This window comes from Coregonus clupeaformis, unplaced genomic scaffold, assembly GCF_020615455.1.
Source record: "Coregonus clupeaformis isolate EN_2021a unplaced genomic scaffold, ASM2061545v1 scaf1651, whole genome shotgun sequence".
Taxonomy (NCBI): Eukaryota; Metazoa; Chordata; class Actinopteri; order Salmoniformes; family Salmonidae; genus Coregonus; species Coregonus clupeaformis.
In genome coordinates, this window is record NW_025535105.1 from 82,027 (window position 1) to 104,520 (window position 22,494).

At 42.4% G+C, this 22,494-nt stretch overlaps 1 protein-coding gene across 1 annotated transcript; it reads right to left on the reverse strand.

Moving 5' to 3' along the window:
- Nucleotides 1-561: 561 nt before the first annotated feature.
- On the reverse strand, nucleotides 562-17,717 carry LOC123487322 (asialoglycoprotein receptor 2-like). The gene is made up of 4 exons (XM_045218542.1): nucleotides 17,450-17,717; nucleotides 17,160-17,320; nucleotides 16,684-16,811; nucleotides 562-1,022 (listed from the first exon to the last, which is right to left on the reverse strand). Exons 1-4 carry the CDS (start codon nucleotides 17,715-17,717, stop codon nucleotides 884-886), a joined length of 696 nt encoding a protein of 231 aa, XP_045074477.1. The 3' UTR covers nucleotides 562-883.
- Between the last annotated feature and the right edge of the window lie 4,777 nt (nucleotides 17,718-22,494).

Below are 22,494 nucleotides of genomic sequence, written 5' to 3' on the forward strand. Positions count from 1 at the left end.
TATCCTCATGATCTGTGAAGTCCCGGCTTTCGGTGTGTATCAACGTACACCGTGTTGATTTCGTTTATGCCGGAATGTAGGTAGCAGGCATCTTGAAATGAGATCATCGGCATGGCCTGCCCTTATAAATTCATATGCCCACATATGGTAGTAAGTCACACCAAAGATTTGAAGGCAGAGATCAATAGCCAAGATACTCAGCTTTCCGCAGACACCCTGCTTTTGCACATAGGGGCTACCGTTCTAATACCAGACTGAATTGAATAAAACAAAAAAAAATCGTGTCCCCAAATAATATTATGATGAATTGCATCACGTGCCTAAAGCTGCTGATTTAGAAGTATTGCATAGGTTATAAAACTTTCATTCTATGTATTACACTTGTACGTCATGTGCTAAAAAAAATCAAAATCGAAGGAAGACAATCTTGGAAGACAAGTCCTTCTTTGCTTTGTAAACTGAATATTATATGATTTCGGATCTATGAAAGGCCAAAACAAATGTTATTCTAAACACTACTATACATACGGTTGATATTTTATTGTGAACATAGCAACAACTGTACAGAACATAATACAATAAGACATTAGAAAAACATTAATTCATTGTCAAAGTGAAATTATTAATATTAAAGAAAATGTGCCTGATTTATATGAAAGCTCAAAACTAAACATAATTTTTTTAATACACTATAGCTACATTACAACAGATCCTTGATTGTTAACATATAAAAAACGTGCAAAACAGACCCATGTTGGGGTCAGCCAATGAAGGTTTTCCATTGTGAATTTGATATTTAAATCACTTCCTGAATTGAGTGAATTCGAATTGGCCCCAACAGACAGATGTCATGGGTCCTTAAATTAGAAGAATAAAACTCAATTTAATCTGACCATATTAATGCTCTACTCTCACAGATCCAACGGTTCTCCATGAAACACGATGCAGCCTTCCAATTAGCCAATGGTGCATTATTTGGGACAGTTACCACGCAATTACCTCCAGTTTGACTGTTCCAAAACCTGTGAAAAGAGAACACCACCGTGAATGAAAAGAAATGACTGAATCAAAGAACGATTTAACAATGCTTCTTTGTTGTTTACACTGATTAAAATGTCCTTACCCGTCAGTCTGATTCTGATTACTTCCGTTAACCCAGAGCCATTGGCCGACTTTAGCTTTGTCAGTCAGGCCGATCCAGTACCCATGATGTTCATCATAGTAGTGTTGAGTGTGGTTACTAATGAATTCCTTAATGAGAAGTGAGTGAAACCACAAATTAGGTGTTAGTAGAAAGCGTTTTTTAAAATATTTTTTATAGCAATTCACAGTTTCGGGAGGCAGTGTGTAAATGCTGGATCTAATGGGTGTAATCAGGTCCAAATGAGAAAATTACAAAGAGCACAACAGGAAGTAGCATTCTAATGGGCTTTGTTCTTTTGTCTTTCAGTTATGACTGCTTTACCCTGAGCTAATAGCTGTCACACATTTTAATCTAGTTCCTATTTCACTTTTTTTAAAATTCATTTTCATTGTTTGAGTTTCTTAAAGGTTGGGTGAAACTGTCCCTTTAAACTCTTGTTTGTACCAGTGTCCCACCTGTTCCTCTTGGCTGCCAATGACAGCCAAATCAGCATTCTCTTGTTTGCAATATTGTTGGCTTTGTGTCCAGGTCTTCCATGGAGCGGCAGGGTGCAAAATCAGGTAACAACTAGATTTGAACAACATCCAGCCATGTTGACAAGAGTTACACTCTCTCTCTACAACAATAAAACATTACAGTTTTAACGCTACAATATAAACAATATTAGTATTATTAAGACTGTATATTAATTGAAAGTGTAATATCTAATAAGTAATGTATTTTAATGTTTAAGAAGGGTGATTACCTCCTGTGCCATCTTTTTGTGAACAATATTTCTTGACAGGAAAATCCTCAAGCTGATATATGACCTGAAGATTCCAGTTCAGTCTATCCCTCTCTCTTGACACCTCTTCTTTCTCAGCCGCTAAACGTTGGTTTGCAGTGCTAACATTGCTATAATCACTCTGCAATATGTGATTGGCTGTACTCAGATTGCTGTTGAGATTCATTAGGTCCTGATTGGCCGCCAGTTCCCTCACCAACTTTGTTGTCATGACTGTGGAGACAGAAAGACATGTTTGCTCTATGATGTCATCCTGCACCCCTCCAAAATCCATAATACTTTATGATCCACATACTCACAGTAGACACAGAGGCCTATAATGGCTGAAAGCAAGAGGACACAAACAACCCCCAAACACAATGCCACTCCTCGAAAGGGTTGAGAGTGGAGAGCAGGCCTCTCATCCACTAGGAATAGCAAAGATAAGAGTCATGTTATTATAACCATACTGTTAGCATAAAAGTATACATGTAATGGTAAGCGTTATTCCATCATTTGATGAAATCTAAAAATTTAACAATAAATGGTGGATAATTTGACTACAGTGTAGAGTCAATCCAGACTGCGGAAGATTTGCACTATAGCGCGATTGAAATGTAAAGGCATTCGTGGAGACTGTATTCACGGTTAACGCTGCATATGTCGGGTCATTCAGAAATGACCTTAATATATCTATTGCTCTATAGTCTCGTAAGCCCGACCCTAGGCAGCAGCAGTGACTAAGGTCTGGTTTCATTGACAGACTTTTTCGGCAACTTCAATAAGGGAAAAACAGACAACTCTCCCAACAAATAACGAGGCTGGCATGCCAGAACGTCGAGATTCGAAACCAAAGTTTGCAGGCAAAACCTTTGCAATGGTTTTAGTGAAGGTAGTTGATGCAAACTAGCCACTTGCAAAATGCACTCATTAAAAATAACCTCTGTGATCTCCATCTTGCTAGCTACTATTTTGTATTTTATTCAAGTGGATAAGGTAGTGACATAGGCAGTGACGTAGTTATTCTATGCCAAACTGACGTTCTATTACTTACAGACAGTCTGTGTTAAGCCGGAACATTTGAAAATTGTAAGAGGCAACCGGATGTCTACAAAGATTAATCACGCTATAATTTGGATCTTCCGCAGTCTGGATGGAGTCTAGCCTTATCTCCCAAATGCACCTGTTGTGGCAGGACTTTGTTGAGTGACTGCACTTCCCTTAGCCTTTACTTCAGCATATACTGTTTCGTCCTCTTTTTTCTCTGTGGGGAAGAGAAAGGGGCACACATTCATATCCAATAATATGATTTTGATATATTGTGTTATTGATTTTGATATATTGTGTTACATGCCACTAAGCAAATCTTATGCCATTAGTAACCCTAACATGTAATCCATATTGCTTTTTTGTTGTTGATTGAAAGGTATGTAAAAACAGACATTTAAACCTATTCCTCAGCCCCAATATCAATATACCTCAGCCCACTTACCCACACACATCAACCCAATTACCTACACACCCTAGTCCAGTTACCCCCTTGCCCTAACCCTAATACCCACATGTAAATACCCTAATATTGAAAAAATCAAGTACCGATACACCCATATCCTAGCCTTAAATGTCCTATTTGTTACTCATAGACCCCAGTTTCTTTGCCAAAACTCCTCATCCCTGTTACTTTCCTATCTCAGCCCTGTTACCTGCTTTGCCTAGGCCTGTATTCCCCAAGTCACCAACAGTAACCTATATCCAGCTATTCGTTGCACATCCCAACCCTGTTAATTGCATATCTTAGTCCTGTGACCTCTGACCTGTAATCAGTTAATCAATTCTAATCATTTCATAATTGTACAGTGGTATAACACTATTGCCCTATTCACTTTTTTCCTACCACAAACTTGCTGCCAGAATGGATTTGAATGGGCAATAGACGTCCATCCAGACCCATTATGAGCCTTGTGTATCACTACACCCCATTACTGATATAAATCAGGTAAAACCTTGGGCATACTCATATAAAACAGGTCTAACCCAGTACCCAAACCAGGTCTCACATGTACTTCAGACCCAATATTGTTACAGACCAGCTGCACGTCTAACCCAATATAGATTAGATTTTTAAACAGGTCTACTGCTATGTCAACCCCAATTGTCATAAAAATGAGTATTCTTCTGTATTTCTGCCCCAATATTCATACAAACCAGGTCTACACCTGTATCTCAAATTGACATACCTAAAGTATGCACCTGTGCTTGAAGCCAATTAATCAACTAAGCTAGGTCTAAATATGTGCCGAAGCTTGAATACGCATAAACTGTTAACCAGGTCTACCCCTGCATCTCAGCTCCAGTACTCCTACAAACCAGGTCTACAGCTGTGACTGAGTACCAATATTAATATAAACAAAAATCTACACCTGTATCTCAGCCCAAATACCCATACGAACCAGGTTTAGACCTGTGGCCATGTCCCAATACTCTGATAAACCAGGTCTACACTTGTGACTATTCAGCAAAACCAACATAAACTTTGTGCAAGAGACAGTAAAGAAACCTATTGACATTAAATAGTTGTCAATTTATTACACTAATTCAGTACCATCATGAGAGTACAATTCCCACTGAAATAACAGAATATGATGTTTTACAATTCAGAATCACTGATTAAAAACTATTGTAAAGGCTAATGGATAATGCTAAAATGATGTGTAAAATAATTTTGATCAAGTACACTACCGGTAAAAAGTTTTAGAACACCTACTCATTCAAGGGTTTGTCTTTATTTTTTTACTATTTTCTACATTGTAGAATAATAGTGAAGCCATCAAAACTATGAAATAACACATATGGAATGATGTAGTAACCAAAAAAGTTTTAAACAAATCAAAATATATTTGAGATTTGAGATTCTTCAAATAGCCACCCCTTGTCTTGATGACAGCTTTGCACACTCTTGGCATTCTCTCAACCAGCTTCATGAGGTAGTCACCTGGAATACATTTCAATTAAAAGGTGTGCCTTCTTAAAAGTTAAATTGTGGAATTGATTTCCTTGTTAATGCGTTTGAGCCAATCAGTTGTGTTGTGACAAGGTAGGGTGGGTATATGTCACGTTACCGATGTGGATGTGGTGGAGGAGTCAGGCGCAGGACACTGAGGTAAAGTTCAACAGTATATTTAATAGTCCAAAGAAACTGGAAAACCTCTGACCTCAAAAACACAAAGAGGCGAGGGAGAATTACGCACACGCGTAAACACTAAGCACAAAACAAACAGGGAGCAAAGACGTAGCTCCGACACTGTGGCAGTAAAATTAACAACACACAATAATACTAACACAAAACAAGGAACTTATAGGGCACGCAATCAGCACACAAATGGCCACAGGTGATACAGACAGACAAAAGCAATCGACTGACGAAACATAGAGCGGTGGCAGCTAGTACTCCGGGGACGGCGCTCGCCGAAGCCTGCCCGAACCAGGAGGAGGAGCAGTCTCGGCCGAAACCGTGACAGTACCCCCCCCCCTTGACGCGCGGCTCCAGCCGTGCGCCGACCCCGGCCTCGGGGACGGCCAGGAGGACGAGGACCCGGGCGCGTGGGATGCCCATGGTGAAACTCAGTCAGGAGGGATGGATCGAGTATGTCCCTCCTGGGCACCCAGCACCGTTCCTCCGGACCGTACCCCTCCCACTCCACGACATACTGGAGACCACTCATCCGGCGCCTCGAGTCCAAGATGGTCCGGACCCGGTACGCCGGGGCCCCCTCGATGTCCAAAGGGGGCGGAGGGGTCTCTCCTATCTCATCTTCTTGGAGTGGGCCAGCTACCACCGGCCTGAGAAGAGACACATGCAACGAGGGGTTAATATTTTTATACTCTATAGGCAGTTGTAACCTGTAACACACCTCGTTCAATCTTCTCAGGACTTTGAAGGGCCCCACAAACCGCCGACCCAGCTTCCGGCAGGGCAGGCGGAGGGGCAGGTTTCGAGTCGAGAGCCAGACTCGATCTCCCGGTGCGTACACCGGTCCCTCACTGCGGTGGCGGTCGGCGCTCGCCTTTTGTTGACGGATGGCACGCTGCAGATGGACATGGGCAGCGTCCCACGTCTCCTCCGAGCGCCGAATCCACTCGTCCACCGCAGGAGCCTCGATCTGGCTCTCGTGCCATGGTGCCAGGATCGGCTGATAGCCTAAAACACACTGGAAAGGTGTTACATTGGTGGAGGAGTGGCGGAGAGAGTTCTGGGCCATCTCTGCCCAGGGGATGAACCTAGACCACTCCTCCGGCCGGTCCCGGCAATAGGACCTCAAAAACCTACCCACATCCTGGTTGACACGTTCCACCTGCCCATTGCTCTCTGGGTGGTACCCCGAGGTAAGGCTTACCGAGACCCCCAACCGTTCCATGAACGCCCCCCAAACTCTGGAGGTGAACTGGGGACCTCGGTCAGACACTATATCCTCGGGGACCCCATAGTGCCGGAAAACATGGGTAAATAGGGCCTCAGCGGTTTGTAGGGCAGTAGGGAGACCCGGCATGGGAAGGAGACGACAGGCCTTGGAAAACCGATCCACAACGACCAAAATGGTGGTATTCCCCTGGGAGGGGGGAAGATCGGTTACGAAATCCACCGATAGGTGGGACCATGGTCGTTGTGGAACGGGCAGGGGGTGTAGCTTACCCCTGGGCAAATGTCTAGGCGCCTTACACTGGGCACACACCGAGCAGGAGGAGACATAAACCCTCACATCCCTAGCTAACGTTGGCCACCAGTATTTCATGCTAAGACAGTGCACGGTCCGGCCAATACCTGGATGTCCAGAGGAGGGTGATGTATGAGCCCAATAAATCAGTCGATCACGAATCTCGAAGCGGAACGTGACGTCCGCCCCACAGGACACTCGGGGGAGTAGGGTCGGTACGCAGTGCCCGCTCGATTTCCGCATCGACCTCCCATACCACCGGAGCCACCAAACAAGACTCCGGCAATATGGAAGTAGGCTCGTTGGACCTCTCCTCTGTGTCATACCGCCGGGACAGGGCGTCTGCCTTACCATTCTGGGACCCAGGGATGTATGTGATCTTAAAAACGAACCGGGTTAGGAACATGTTCCACCTAGCCTGACGAGGGTTCAATCTCCTAGCTGCCCGGATGTACTCCAGGTTACGGTGATCAGTCAGAATGAGGAAAGGGTGTTGAGCCCCCTCAAGCCAATGCCTCCACACCTTTAGGGCCTGGACTACGGCTAACAGCTCCCTGTCCCCAACATCATAATTACGCTCCGCCGAGCTGAGCTTCTTGGAGTAGAACGCACAGAGGCGGAGTTTAGGTGGCGTGCCGGACCGTTGTGACAGAACTGCCCCAATACCGGTCTCGGACGCGTCTACCTCTACTTGGAAGGGTAAAGAGGGATCCGGATGCGCCAGCACAGGGGCCGAGGTGAACAGGTTCTTTAGTTTGACAAATGCCCTGTCCGCCTCAGCCGACCACTGCAAACGAACCGGACCCCCCTTTAACAGGGACGTAATGGGAGCTGCAACCTGTCCAAAACCCCGAATAAACCTCCGGTAGTAATTAGCAAAACCCAAGAACTGCTGCACCTCTTTTACAGTGGTTGGAGTTTGCCAATTACGCACGGCCGATACCCGGTCTACCTCTATCTCCACGCCAGACGTGGACAACCGATAACCCAAAAAGGAGACGGAATCCTGGAAGAACAGGCATTTCTCTGCCTTGACATACAGGTCATGCTCCAACAGTCTTCTCAACACTCGGCGCACCTGGGCTACATGCTCGGCTCGTGTAGAAGAATACACTAGGATGTCGTCGATGTAAACTACTACACCCTGCCCATGCATGTCCCGGAAAATCTCGTCAACAAAGGATTGGAAGACTGAAGGAGCATTCATTAACCCCTATGGCATGACGAGATACTCGTAATGACCCGAGGTGGTGCTAAATGCTGTTTTCCATTCATCCCCCTCCCTAATGCGCACCAGATTGTACGCGCTCCTGAGATCCAACTTTGTGAAGAACCGCGCTCCGCGTAATGACTCCGTCATCGTCGCAATCAGTGGAAGTGGGTAACTGTATTTAACTGTGATCTGATTGAGACTACGGTAATCAATACACGGGCGCAATCCCCCGTCCTTCTTCTTCACAAAGAAGAAACTCGAGGAGACCGGGGAAGTAGAGGACCGTATGTATCCCTGTGCCAAGGACTCAGCTATGTAAGTCTCCATAGCCGCTGTTTCCTCTTGAGACAGGGGACACACATGACTCCGGGGAAGGGCTGCTCCTGTCTGGAGATTTATCGCACAGTCCCCCTGTCTGTGAGGAGGTAGCCGTATTGCCCTCGATTTGCTAAACACGAGTGCTAAATCCTCATACTCAGGGGGAATGCGCAGTGCGGGCACTTGGTTCGGACTCTCTACCGAGGTCGCCCCTACGGAAACACCTAGACATCTCCCTACACACTGGGCAGACCACTCCATAAGAGCCCTCTGTTGCCACGCTATGGTAGGATCATGGGTGCTTAACCAGGGAAGGCCCAACACCACGGGGTGCGCAGGAGAGTCAATCAGATAAAACTGAATGGTCTCCTCATGACCCCCCTGCGTCGTCATCGTCAGTGGTGTTGTGACTTCCCTGATCAGACCCGACCCCAACGGCCGGCTGTCTAATGCGTGGACAGGAAATGGAGCTTCTACCGGCCGAAGGGGAATTCCTAACCTACCACAAAATGCCCGATCAATAAAGTTCCCAGCTGCGCCTGAATCTACTAGCGCCTTATGCTGGGAATGAGGTGCCACCTGTGGAAATCTCACAGGAATACTCATGTGACCAACAGAAAGCTCTGGGTAAGTGGGGCGCCTACTCACCTGAAATGACTCCCCAGTGCGTGGCCTGTTGTCACCTCTCCCAGGAGACCCTCCCCAGCACCTGGCCGCGGTGTGTCCTCCACGACCACAGGTGGTGCACGGGATGGCCCCCCTCGGGTTCCCTCTCCTCCTCTCTCTAGCGCCAGCACCCCCGAGCTCCATGGGAATCGGCTCGGAGGTGCTGGAGGGTGGAATGGACGACCCCCACTCGGGACGTCCGCGGGTAGCCAGCAGGGTGTCTAGACGGATGGAAATGTCCACCAACTGGTCGAACGACAGGTTGATGTCCCTGCAGGCCAGCTCACGTCAAACGTCCTCTCGTAGGCTACACCGGTAGTGGTCGATGAGGGCCCTCTCATTCCACCCCGCATCAGCCGCTAGTGTCCGGATCTCCAGTGCGAACTCCTGTGCGCTCCTCTTCCCCTGTCGAAGGTGGAATAGACGCTCTCCCGCCGCTTTCCCCTCAGGTGGATGATCGAAGACAGCCCTGAAGCGGCGGGAGAACTCCGCGTAGGTGATGGTTGCGGCGTCTATTCCCTCCATTCGGCGTTGGCCCACTCCAACGCCTTGCCGGATAGACAGGAGATGAGGGCGGAGACGCTCGTATCCCGAGGGTGCCGGGTGTATGGTGGCAAGGTAAAGTTCCACCTGCAGGAGGAATCCCTGACACCCGGCTGCAGAACCGTCATATGCCCTCGGGAGCGAGAGCCGAATGCCACTGGGTTCCGGTGCTGAGAGAGGAGGACTGGCCGTTGGTGATGGGATGTTGTAAGAGTGCGTGGGCACCTCTCGATTCACCAATCGGGCGCAGAGTGTGGGACACCTCGTCCATGGCGGTCCCGAGTTGCCGGATCATGTTGTCCTGGTAGTTGATCCGGTCCTCCAGGGATTCGGGTACCGCCGTTGTTCCTGCTGACTCCATGATGGTGTGTTGTTCTGTCACGTTACCGATGTGGATGTGGTGGAGGAGTCAGGCGCAGGACACTGAGGTAAAGTCCAACAGTATATTTAATAGTCCAAAGAAACTGGAAAACCTCTGACCTCAAAAACACAAAGAGGCGAGGGAGAATTAAGCACACGCGTAAACACTAAACACAAAACAAACAGGGAGCAAAGACGTAGCTCCGACACTGTGGCAGTAAAATTAACAACACACAATAATACTAACACAAAACAAGGAACTTATAGGGCACGCAATCAACACACAAATGGCCACAGGTGATACAGACAGACAAAAGCAATCGACTGACGAAACATAGAGCGGTGGCAGCTAGTACTCCGGGGACGGCGCTCGCCGAAGCCTGCCCGAACCAGGAGGAGGAGCAGTCTCGGCCGAAACCGTGACAGTATACAGAAGATAGTCCTATTTGGTAAAAGACCAAGTCCATATTATGGCAAGAACAGCTCCAATAAGCAAAGAGAAACGACAGTCCATTACTTTGAGACATGAAGGTCAGTCAATACAGAACATTTCAAGAACTTTGAAAGTTTCTTCAAGTGCAGTCGCAAAAACCATCAAGCGCTATGATGAAACTGGCTCTCATGAGGACTGCCACAGGAATGGAAGACCCAGAGTTAACTCTGCTGTAGAGGATAAGTTCATTAGAGTTACCAGCCTCAGAAATTGCAGCCAAATAAATGCTTCACAGAGTTCAAGTAACAGACACATGTCAACATCAACTGTTAAGAGGAGACTGTGTGAATCAGGCCTTCATGGTCGAATTGCTGCAAAGAAACCACTACTAAAGGACAGCAATAGGAAGAAGAGACTTGCTTGGGCCAAGAAACACGAGCAATGGACATTAGACTGGTGGAAATCTGTCCTTTGGTCTGATGAGTCCAAATGTGTGATTTTTGGTTCCAATTTGTGATTTAAGGCACACTTAACCAGCATGGCTACCACAGCATTCTGCAGCGATACGCCATCCCATCTGGTTTGCGCTTAGTGGGACTATCATTTGTTTTTCAACAGGACAATGACCCAACACACCTCAAGGCTGTGTAAGGGCTATTTGACCAAGAAGGAGAGTGATGGAGTGCTGCATCAGATGACCTGGCTTCCACAATCCCCCGACCTCAACCCAAAGCAGCCAACAAGTGCTCAGCATATGTGGGAACTCCTTCAAGACTGTTGGAAAAGCATTCCAGTTGACTACCTCATGAAGATGGTTAGAGAATGCCAAGACTGTGCAAAGCTGTCATCAAGCAAAGGGTGGCTACTTTGAAGAATCTAAAATATAAAATATATTTTGATTTGTTTAAAACTTTTTTGGTTACTACATGATTCCATATGTGATATTTCATAGTTTTGATGGCTTCACTATTATTCTAAAATGTAGAAAATAGTCCAAATAAAGAAAAACCCTTGAATGAGTAGGTGTGTCCAAACTTTTGACTGGTAATGTATATATATATATTTATTTATACTCCGGACTCCGTCATTTCTGGTCCGAATATTTATATATTTCTTAATTCTATTATTTTACTTTTTAGATGTGTGTATTGTTGTGTATTGTTAGATATTACTGTACTCTTCGAGCTAGGAAAACAAGCATTTCGCTACACCTGCAACAATATCTGCTAAATATGTGTATGCGACCAATACAATTTTAATTTTGATTTGATTTCAGATCTCCAATTGCATTTTGACTCAGAAAGTGACCTTGGTTGGTGACAGCTGGTCTTGACAGTCTGTTATAAAAGGACAGAATATCTTAGATGTGGTTTGCAAGTTCCTTAAACATTTCCAACAGAGGAGGAACGTAGTTAGACAGATAACAACACTCATCTGAATTTGGGACCTTGTTGTGAAAGTCTGATATACTGTAATGATTAGATAACAATACACTCGCTTCAGCGAAACAGATTGAATAGAGCCCATTGTTAAAACTGTAATTTTGATCTCATGTATGGTTAGTCTTTGCAACCAAAGACCAGCCCCATTTCTCTGCTGTTCATCAAATCAGTGGCATGGTGGATGCTTTGTTTATGTTTGAACGGCAGATTACCCATTTAATACCTCTGAATACAGTTAAAACATACATTTATTTGCATATTTAAATGTAGGGTCAAATGTTTTATTATTATGTATTTTTTTACTGTGACTTGCTATCAGTTAGAATTGTTCTGTGTTTTGTGTCATGTGTTTGTGTAAGTATTTGTCAGTGTGTGTGTGTGTGTTTTCTTAGTTCTTAACTGACCGATCGGTCTCAGTCTTCACTCTCCTCGTTGCTCTATTCTCGTTTTCTTCAATAACGTTATTTAATTCAATAACCTGTTGGTTGACATGGTCATCCATCTTAACTAACTGTATGATTACCTTTCTAACTGACATGTAATGGTAAAATCTACTGTATGATTACCTTTCTAACTGACTTGTAATGGTAATATCTACTGTATGATTCTAACTTCACTGGCAAGTAGTTGAGTAGTTGGTCTGATGTGTGTTTCCACGTGGCACCTCTGATCTCTGTCTGTGGTCCACTACAGTTGATAGAACGTTTTAAGTAGCCAGTCACCTTCAAGCGGGAAGTTGGTAGATCTGACAGAATAATCTAAATAAAGCGATACAACATAATAGCTGGATGACAACAAATAGTGACAAGTGCAGCCTTTCACTTTGCCAGGCCTGTTTGTGGCATCCTCAGCCTTCAAACGGAGATCATGTTATGGCTTGCACTCTATGCAGATGGCCATATAGGGGCCTTTGTTCTATCTTTGCTGTGTGTGATATCAGTGTGAGGAGTTATTCAGAGTTGTGTGCAGGAAATCTATGTCTGCATCTTTCTCAGTGGTTTTAAAGGGTACATTTAAGATATCTTATTTCATTTCCTGTATGTCTGCAATAGATCTTCAGTACACTGTTGGGCCATCACTACGAGGTTGAATGGAAGTGGGGTTGCTGCAATATGGACGTGGGTTTGCGGCAATGTTTAAATACTTTTGGGAGATCAAAATGGATCCGACAAAACAAGCTACACCACTTGTTTATTCAAGATGGGTGTCCAATCCTTTATTCAGTATATCAATTATACAATAATTCATTTGTTAAGATCGGTTTATTTTGTACACAAAATAGTCTCACAATATGTGTGTATCAGATCAACTAAAAACCATTGTTTACATATTTCATAAAATAATTGCAGATGTAAGGCAGCAATAGAGGAGAGAGAAGAAGGGGGAACTGTGGAGGAGGAAAATAACATAATGTGAAACAAGATTGATGAGGACTTCAATGGTTGTCTAAGATTGTTGGAGCGGCAAAGAGGTCAGGCATTTAGGAGCTTGTGGTCAGAGCTCCAATGTTCAGTTCATCTCATAGACAGATTAAACAATCATATGAAACACAGTATATTTTAATCTGTGCTCAACGGCCATTATTGCAAAACCATGAACAAGTAAAAAGGCTGTTTTGTTTCCTGTCAACATGTATTTATTTGTATGCAACAATTCAACAATAGATGTAATAGTGGAAGAGATATTAGAAATAATTTTTGAGCGTCAACTGGTGTTTTTAGATCACAACTTGTATGGAGGTCCTGTATTGTTAATGTTCTCAACATGGATGTTTTAAACAATGCGATATCAACATCAGATATGAGGTTGCTAGATATGAGCACAGTAATGTCCATGATTTTTTTTGCTTACTGCGCTCTCACATATTTGCATGATTCTTAAAGGAGCAATCTGCAGTTTCTACAAATTAATGATATGTACACATTGATTATTGAAGAATATAACTTATTTATGCCTCATGAGCTTAGTTCAAAATATACGCTTGTTTTCCTCCAATGGTCGTTTAAAAAAATACATAAACAAACACTTTATAGCCTAATAACATGGTTAAAACTATAATGTTGATATCATGGATGGTCAGTCCTTGCATCCATAGCTCTTTCTATGAATTTGAGAGTGGTTACATTTATCCAGCCCCATCCCTCAGCTTTTTACCAAAACAGGGGCGGGGATGCACTTTGCTATTGTTTCAACTGCCAATTGCTGCTTTAAACCTAAATTGTTCTGGCTCCTCATCATCAAGGACCGTATGCAACCTGTCCTCAGTTTCATCTCCCTCTGTTGTGCTGCTTCCACTGCCTCTCCCTCTTCTCTGTTGAGGCCTAGATCTCCTCCCTGTCCCCGAACCTCCAGATGAACTGGCAGAGAGGGGAGTGGTGCCAGGGCCTGCAGTGGAGGGGTTGAAGAGCAGTGGGGCCTTTGTCGAGTGGTGGATGTAGAACCATCAGAAGGGGTGATTGACATAGCAGTGGGGGGTGAAGACCTTGACCAGCGGGGGTGCTTGCTGGGGAGGGGTGGCTCCCAAACATCATTACATTTTAGTCATTTAGCAGACGCTCTTATCCAGAGCGACTTACAGTTAGTGAGTGCATACATTTATTTTTCATACTGGCCCCCCGTGGGAATCGAACCCACAACCCTGGCGTTGCAAACGCTATGCTCTACCAACTGAGCTACATGGGGCCTGTGTAGCTCTGCATCCTCCACTCTGTGGTGAATAAAATAAAGGGATATATTGTTGTAAGACACACAGAATTACAGTTGACTACATTTACTAAACGACATTACTGTAAAGTAAAAACACCAAGCCTAAACATAGGTGGGAAACATACACACAATGCAAAAAGTAACACTTTGGAGACAAAGGCAGCAGTGAGAACCACAAATAAACAATGGCCATGAGAGTTTAGTGGCCTCTCCAAAGTTACAAGGATGAAACTTAGAATAGCAAATAGGGAACTAATATGAAACATAGACATTAACTACTTTGGAATTATATAACATTTAAATTACTTGTTACATAGGCCTATGTAAACTAAATCCAAAGCACAAAAAGCAGACAACTTATAAAAAACGAAACACATATAGTAAATTAGCTATATAAAGTCATGAAAATAATTTACTTACAGATCTAAAAGTGGATCCAATCTTTCTAGAAAGCATTCTTCGTCAGCCGAGTCGAAATCCTCGTTGTCCAAATTGCTCCCCTGATCCGACTCCAGTATTTTCTTCAAAGCTTCTATGTCGGGATACTTATTCATAGCTGCCTTCTTTTTAGCTTCCTGTTCGATATTCTTAGTTTTTCCATTTTTCTTTTTCTTGAGAAGCCATCTTCTATGCTAGAGCGATAAAATTAAAGCGATGAAGTCTGTTTACAATGTAATATAGCGTGCTCGGTGCGTCTCGTCTCTGAGCCAGGTAACAATAGTTCGCATTACGCATAAAAGGTTCTAGGCCTTGCTTTGTCCCACCCAGGTCAACTGCATATCCCTGGAAAGCTTATCTCATTGGCTACAAGACTGTCAAGGTGCCATAGTAGCCAATCCCCTGTGTAATGGATGACTACAGTGCATAAGCAGGCAACATCATATTTTTGATGTGCAAAGACATAGTCACTCGGTGGACATTCGATGTTGCCATAAATAATAGTCTTGCGCGTTTATGGGACTTAAGGAGCAAAGGGTTAAGTGCCTTGCTCAAGGGCACATCGACAGATTTTTCACCTAGTCGGCTTGGGGATTAGAACCAGCGACCTGCCGCTCTAACCACTAAGCTACCTGCCGCCCCTAAGTCATACATCATCAGATAACATTGGTAATAGGCTGGATTTGTTCCTACCAACCTAAGGATCTTGCATGCAGCTATAGCTCAAACACAGACCAAATCTAAGCTTACCCTGTTTGGTGAAAAGGTTTTGTAAAATAAAATTTTGACTTTGGGGTTGGTGATCAATAAAAGTAGGTCACAGGCAGACAAAAAGATATCCTCATGATCTGTGAAGTCCCGGCTTTCGGTGTGTATCAACGTACACCGTGTTGATTTCGTTTATGCCGGAATGTAGGTAGCAGGCATCTTGAAATGAGATCATCGGCATGGCCTGCCCTTATAAATTCATATGCCCACATATGGTAGTAAGTCACACCAAATATTTGAAGGCAGATCAATAGCCAAGATACTCAGCTTTCCGCAGACACCCTGCTTTTGCACATAGGGGCTACCGTTCTAATACCAGACTGAATTGAATAAAACAAAAAAAATCGTGTCCCCAAATAATATTATGATGAATTGCATCACGTGCCTAAAGCTGCTGATTTAGAAGTATTGCATAGGTTATAAAACTTTCATTCTATGTATTACACTTGTCGTCATGTGTAAAAAAATCAAAATCGAAGGAAGACAATCTTGGAAGACAAGTCCTTCTTTGCTTTGTAAACTGAATATTATATGATTTCGGATCTATGAAAGGCCAAAACAAATGTTATTCTAAAACACTACTATACATACGGTTGATATTTTATTGTGAACATAGCAACAACTGTACAGAACATAATACAATAAGACATTAGAAAAACATTAATTCATTGTCAAAGTGAAATTATTAATATTAAAGAAAATGTGCCTGATTTATATGAAAGCTCAAAACTAAACATAATTTTTTTAATACACTATAGCTACATTACAACAGATCCTTGATTGTTAACATATAAAAAACGTGCAAAACAGACCCATGTTGGGGTCAGCCAATGAAGGTTTTCCATTGTGAATTTGATATTTAAATCACTTCCTGAATTCGAATTGGCCCCAACAGACAGATGTTATGGGTCCTTAAATTAGAAGAATAAAACTCAATTTACTCTGACCATATTAATGCTCTACTCTCACAGATCCAACGGTTCTCCATGAAACACATTGCAGCCTTCCAATTAGCCAATGGTGGATTATTTGGGACAGTTAACACGCAATTACCTCCAGTTTGATTGTTCCAAAACCTGTGAAAAGAGAACACCACCGTGAATGAAAAGAAATGACTGAATCAAAGAACGATTTAACAATGCTTCTTTGTTGTTTACACTGAATAAAATGTCCTTACCCATCAGTCTGATTCTGATTACTTCCGTTAACCCAGAGCCATTGGCCGACTTTAGCTTTGTCAGTCAGGCCGATCCAGTACCCATGATGTTCATCATAGTAGTGTTGAGTGTGGTTACTAATGAATTCCTTAATGAGAAGTGAGTGAAACCACAAATTAGGTGTTAGTAGAAAGCGTTTTTTAAAATATTTTTTATAGCAATTCACAGTTTCGGGAGGCAGTGTGTAAATGCTGGATCTAATGGGTGTAATCAGGTCCAAATGAGAAAATTACAAAGAGCACAACAGGAAGTAGCATTCTAATGGGCTTTGTTCTTTTGTCTTTCAGTTATGACTGCTTTACCCTGAGCTCATAGCTGTCACACATTTTAATCTAGTTCCTATTTCACTTTTTTTTAAATTCATTTTCATTGTTTGAGTTTCTTAAAGGTTGGGTGAAACTGTCCCTTTAAACTCTTGTTTGTACCAGTGTCCCACCTGTTCCTCTTGGCTGCCAATGACAGCCAAATCAGCATTCTCTTGTTTGCAATATTGTTGGCTTTGTGTCCAGGTCTTCCATGGAGCGGCAGGGTGCAAAATCAGGTAACAACTAGATTTGAACAACATCCAGCCATGTTGACAAGAGTTACACGCTCTCTCTACAACAATAAAACATTACAGTTTTAACGCTACAATATAAACAATATTAGTATTATTAAGACTGTATATTAATTGAAAGTGTAATATCTAATAAGTAATGTATTTTAATGTTTAAGAAGGGTTATTACCTCCTGTGCCATTTTTTTGTGAACAATATTTCTTGACAGGAAAATCATCAAGCTGATATATGACCCGAAGATTCCAGTTCAGTCTATCCCTCTCTCTTGACATCTTTTCTTTCTCAGCCGCTAAACGTTGGTTTGCAGTGCTAACATTGCTATAATCACTCTGCAATATGTGATTGGCTGTACTCAGATTGCTGTTGAGATTCATTAGGTCCTGATTGGCCACCAGTTCCCTCACCAACTTTGTGTTGTGCTCTGAGAAGGCAGTCATGACTGTGGAGACAGAAAGACATGTTTGCTCTATGATGTCATCCTGCACCCTCCAAAATCCATAATACTTTATGATCCACATACTCACAGTAGACACAGAGGCCTATAATGGCTGAAAGCAAGAGGACACAAACAACCCCCCAAACACAATGCCACTCCTCGAAAGGGTTGAGAGTGGAGAGCAGGCCTCTCATCCACTAGGAATAGCAAAGATAAGAGTCATGTTATTATAACCATACTGTTAGCATAAAAGTATACATGTAATGGTAAGCGTTATTCCATCATTTGATGAAATCAAAAAATTGAACAATAAATGGTGGATAATTTGACTATAGCGTAGAGTCAATCCAGACTCGGAGATTTGCACTATAGCGCGATTGAAATGTAAAGGCATTCGTGGAGACTGTATTCACGGTTAACGCTGCATATGTCGGGTCATTCAGAAATGACCTTAATATAGCTATTGCTCTATAGTCTCGTAAGCCCGACCCTAGGCAGCAGCAGTGACTAAGGTCTGGTTTCATTGACAGACTTTTTCGGCAACTTCAATAAGGGAAAAACAGACAACTCTCCCAACAAATAACGAGGCTGGCATGCCAGAACGTCGAGATTCGAAACCAAAGTTTGCAGGCAAAACCTTTGCAATGGTTTTAGTGAAGGTAGTTGATGCAAACTAGACACTTGCAAAATGCACTCATTAAAAATAACCTCTGTGATCTCCATCTTGCTAGCTACTATTTTGTATTTTATTCAAGTGGATAAGGTAGTGACATAGGCAGTGACGTAGTTCCTCTATGCCAAACTGACGTTCTATTACTTACAGACAGTCTGTGTTAAGCCGGAACATTTGAAAATTGTAAGAGGCAACCTGGATGTCTACAAAGATTAATCACGCTATAATTTGGATCTTCCGCAGTCTGGATGAGTCTAGCCTTATCTCCCAAACGCACCTGTTGTGGCAGGACTTTGTTGAGTGACTGCACTTCCCTTAGCCTTTACGTCAGCATATACTGTTTCTTCCTCTTTTTTCTCTGTGGGGAAGAGAAAGGGGCACACATTAATATCCAATAATATGATTTTGATATATTGTGTTATTGATTTAGATATATTGTGTTACATGCCACTAAGCAAATCTTATGCCATTACTAACCCTAACATGTAATCCATATAGCTTTTTTGTTGTTGATTGAAAGGTATGTAAAAACAGACATTTAAACCTATTCCTCAGCCCCAATATCAATATACCTCAGCCCACTTACCCACACACATCAACCCAATTACCTACACACCCTAGTCCAGTTACCCCCTTGCCCTAACCCTAATACCCACATGTAAATACCCTAATATTGAAAAAATCAAGTACCGATACACCCATATCCTAGTCTTAAATGTCCTATTTGTTACTCATAGACCCCAGTTTCTTTGCCAAAACTCCTCATCCCTGTTACTTTCCTATCTCAGCCCTGTTACCTGCTTTGCCTAGGCCTGTATTCCCCAAGTCACCAACAGTAACCTATATCCAGCTATTCGTTGCACATCCCAACCCTGTTAATTGCATATCTTAGTCCTGTGACCTCTGACCTGTAATCAGTTAATCAATTCTAATCATTTCATAGTTGTACAGTGGTATAACACTATTGCCCTATTCACTTTTTTTCCTACCACAAACTTGCTGCCAGAATGGATTTGAATGGGCAATAGACGTCCATCCAGACCCATTATGAGCCTTGTGTATCACTACACCCCATTACTGATATAAATCAGGTAAAACCATGGGCATACTCATATAAAACAGGTCTAACCCAGTACTCAAGCCTTAACATTCAAACAAACCAGGTCTACACATGTACTTCAGACCCAATATTGTTACAGACCAGCTGCACATCTAACCCAATATAGATTAGATTTTTAAACAGGTCTACTGCTATGTCAACCCCAATTGTCATAAAAATGAGTATTCTTCTGTATTTCTTCCCCAATATTCATACAAACCAGGTCTACACCTGTATCTCAAATTGACATACCTAAAGTATGCACCTGTGCTTGAAGCCAATTAATCAACTAAGCTAGGTCTAAATATGTGCCGAAGCTTGAAAACGCATAAACTGTTAACCAGATCTACCCCTGCATCTCAGCTCCAGTACTCCTACAAACCAGGTCTACAGCTGTGACTGAGTACCAATATTAATATAAACAAAAATCTACACCTGCATCTCAGCCCAAATACCCATACGAACCAGGTTTAGACCTGTGGCCATGTCCCAATACTCTGATAAACCAGGTCTACACTTGTGACTATTCAGCAAAACCAACATAAACTTTGTGCAAGAGACAGTAAAGAAACCTATTGACATTAAATATTTGTCAATTTATTACACTAATTCAGTACCATCATGAGAGTACAATTCCCCCTGAAATAACAGAATATGACGTTTTACAATTCAGAATCACTGATTAAAAACTATTGTAAAGGCTAATGGATAATGCTAAAATGATCTGTAAAATAATTTTGATCAAGTACACTACGGTAAAAAGTTTTAGAACACCTACTCATTCAAGGGTTTGTCTTTATTTTTACTATTTTCTACATTGTAGAATAATAGTGAAGCCATCAAAACTATGAAATAACACATATGGAATGATGTAGTAACCAAAAAAGTTTTAAACAAATCAAAATATATTTTATATTTGAGATTCTTCAAATAGCCACCCCTTGCCTTGATGACAGCTTTGCACACTCTTGGCATTCTCTCAACACGCTTCATGAGGTAGTCACCTGGAATACATTTCAATTAAAAGGTGTGCCTTCTTAAAAGTTAAATTGTGGAATTGATTTCCTTGTTAATGTGTTTGAGCCAATCAGTTGTGTTGTGACAAGGTAGGGTGGGTATACAGAAGATAGTCCTATTTGGTAAAAGACCAAGTCCATATTATGGCAAGAACAGCTCCAATAAGCAAAGAGAAACGACAGTCCATTACTTTGAGACATGAAGGTCAGTCAATACAGAACATTTCAAGAACTTTGAAAGTTTCTTCAAGTGCAGTCGCAAAAACCATCAAGCGCTATGATGAAACTGGCTCTCATGAGGACTGCCACAGGAATGGAAGACCCAGAGTTAACTCTGCTGTAGAGGATACGTTCATTAGAGTTACCAGCCTCAGAAATTGCAGCCAAATAAATGCTTCACAGAGTTCAAGTAACAGACATGTCAACATCAACTGTTCAGAGGAGGCCTTCATGGTCGAATTGCTGCAAAGAAACCACTACTAAAGGACACCAATAGGAAGAAGAGACTTGCTTGGGCCAAGAAACACGAGCAATGGACATTAGACTGGTGGAAATCTGTCCTTTGGTCTGATGAGTCCAAATTTGTGATTTTTGGTTCCAATTTGTGATTTAAGTCACATTTAACCAGCATGGCTACCACAGCATTCTGCAGCGATACTCCATCCCATCTGGTTTGCGCTTAGTGGGACTATCATTTGTTTTTCAACAGGACAATGACCCAACACACCTCAAGGCTGTGTAAGGGCTATTTGACCAAGAAGGAGAGTGATGGAGTGCTGCATCAGATGACCTGGCCACCACAATCCCCTGACCTCAACCCAAAGCAGCCAACAAGTGCTCAGCATATGTGGGAACTCCTTCAAGACTGTTGGAAAAGCATTCCAGTTGACTACCTCATAAAGATGGTTGAGAGAATGCCAAGACTGTGCAAAGCTGTCATCAAGCAAAGGGTGGCTACTTTGAAGAATCTAAAATCTAAAATATATTTTGATTTGTTTAAAACTTTTTGGTTACTACATTATTCCATATGTGATATTTCATAGTTTTGATGGCTTCACTATTATTCTAAAATGTAGAAAATAGTCCAAATAAAGAAAAACCCTTGAATGAGTAGGTGTGTCCAAACTTTTGACTGGTAATGTATATATATATATTTATTTATACTCCGGACTCAGTCATTTCTGGTCCGAATATTTATATATTTCTTGATTCTATTATTTTACTTTTTAGATGTGTGTATTGTTGTGTATTGTTAGATATTACTGTACTCTTGAGCTAGGAAAACAAGCATTTCGCTACACCTGCAACAATATCTGCTAAATATGTGTATGCGACCAATACAATTTAATTTTGATTTGATTTCAGATCTCCAATTGCATTTTGACTCAGAAAGTGACCTTGGTTGGAGACAGCTGGTCTTGACAGTCTGTTATAAAAGGACAGAATATCTTAGATGTGGTTTGCAAGTTCCTTAAACATTTCCAACAGAGGAGGAGCGTAGTTAGACAGATAACAACACTCATCTGAATTTGGGACCTTGTTGTGAAAGTCTGATATACTGTAATGATTAGATAACAACACACTCGCTTCAGCGAAACAGATTGAATAGAGCCCATGGTTAAAACTGTAATTTTGATCTCATGTATGGTCAGTCTTTGCAACCAAAGACCAGCCCCATTCCTCTGCTGTTCATCAAATCAGTGGCATGGTGGATGCTTTGTTTATGTTTGAACGGCAGATTACCCATTTAATACCTCTGAATACAGTTAAAACATACATTTATTTGCATATTTAAATGTAGGGTCAAATATGTTATTATTATGTATTTTTTTACTGTGACTTGCTATCAGTTAGAATTGTTCTGTGTTTTTGTGTCATGTGTTTGTGTAAGTATTTGTCAGTGTGTGTGTGTGTTTTCTTAGTTCTTAACTGACCGATCGGTCTCAGTCTTCACTCTCCTCGTTGCTCTATTCTCGTTTTCTTCAATAAC

Excerpts from the sequence above, each read along its gene's own strand:
- LOC123487322 (XM_045218542.1), bottom strand. The coding sequence starts at position 17,717 with ATGACTGCCTTCTCAGAGCACAACACAAAGTTGGTGAGGGAACTGGTG. Across the intron at positions 17,321-17,449 it reads ACAAAAAAATGGCACAGGAG|AGAGAGCGTGTAACTCTTGT; the intron begins GTAATAACCCTT and ends TTATTGTTGTAG. Across the intron at positions 16,812-17,159 it reads TTGGCAGCCAAGAGGAACAG|GAATTCATTAGTAACCACAC; the intron begins GTGGGACACTGG and ends CTTCTCATTAAG.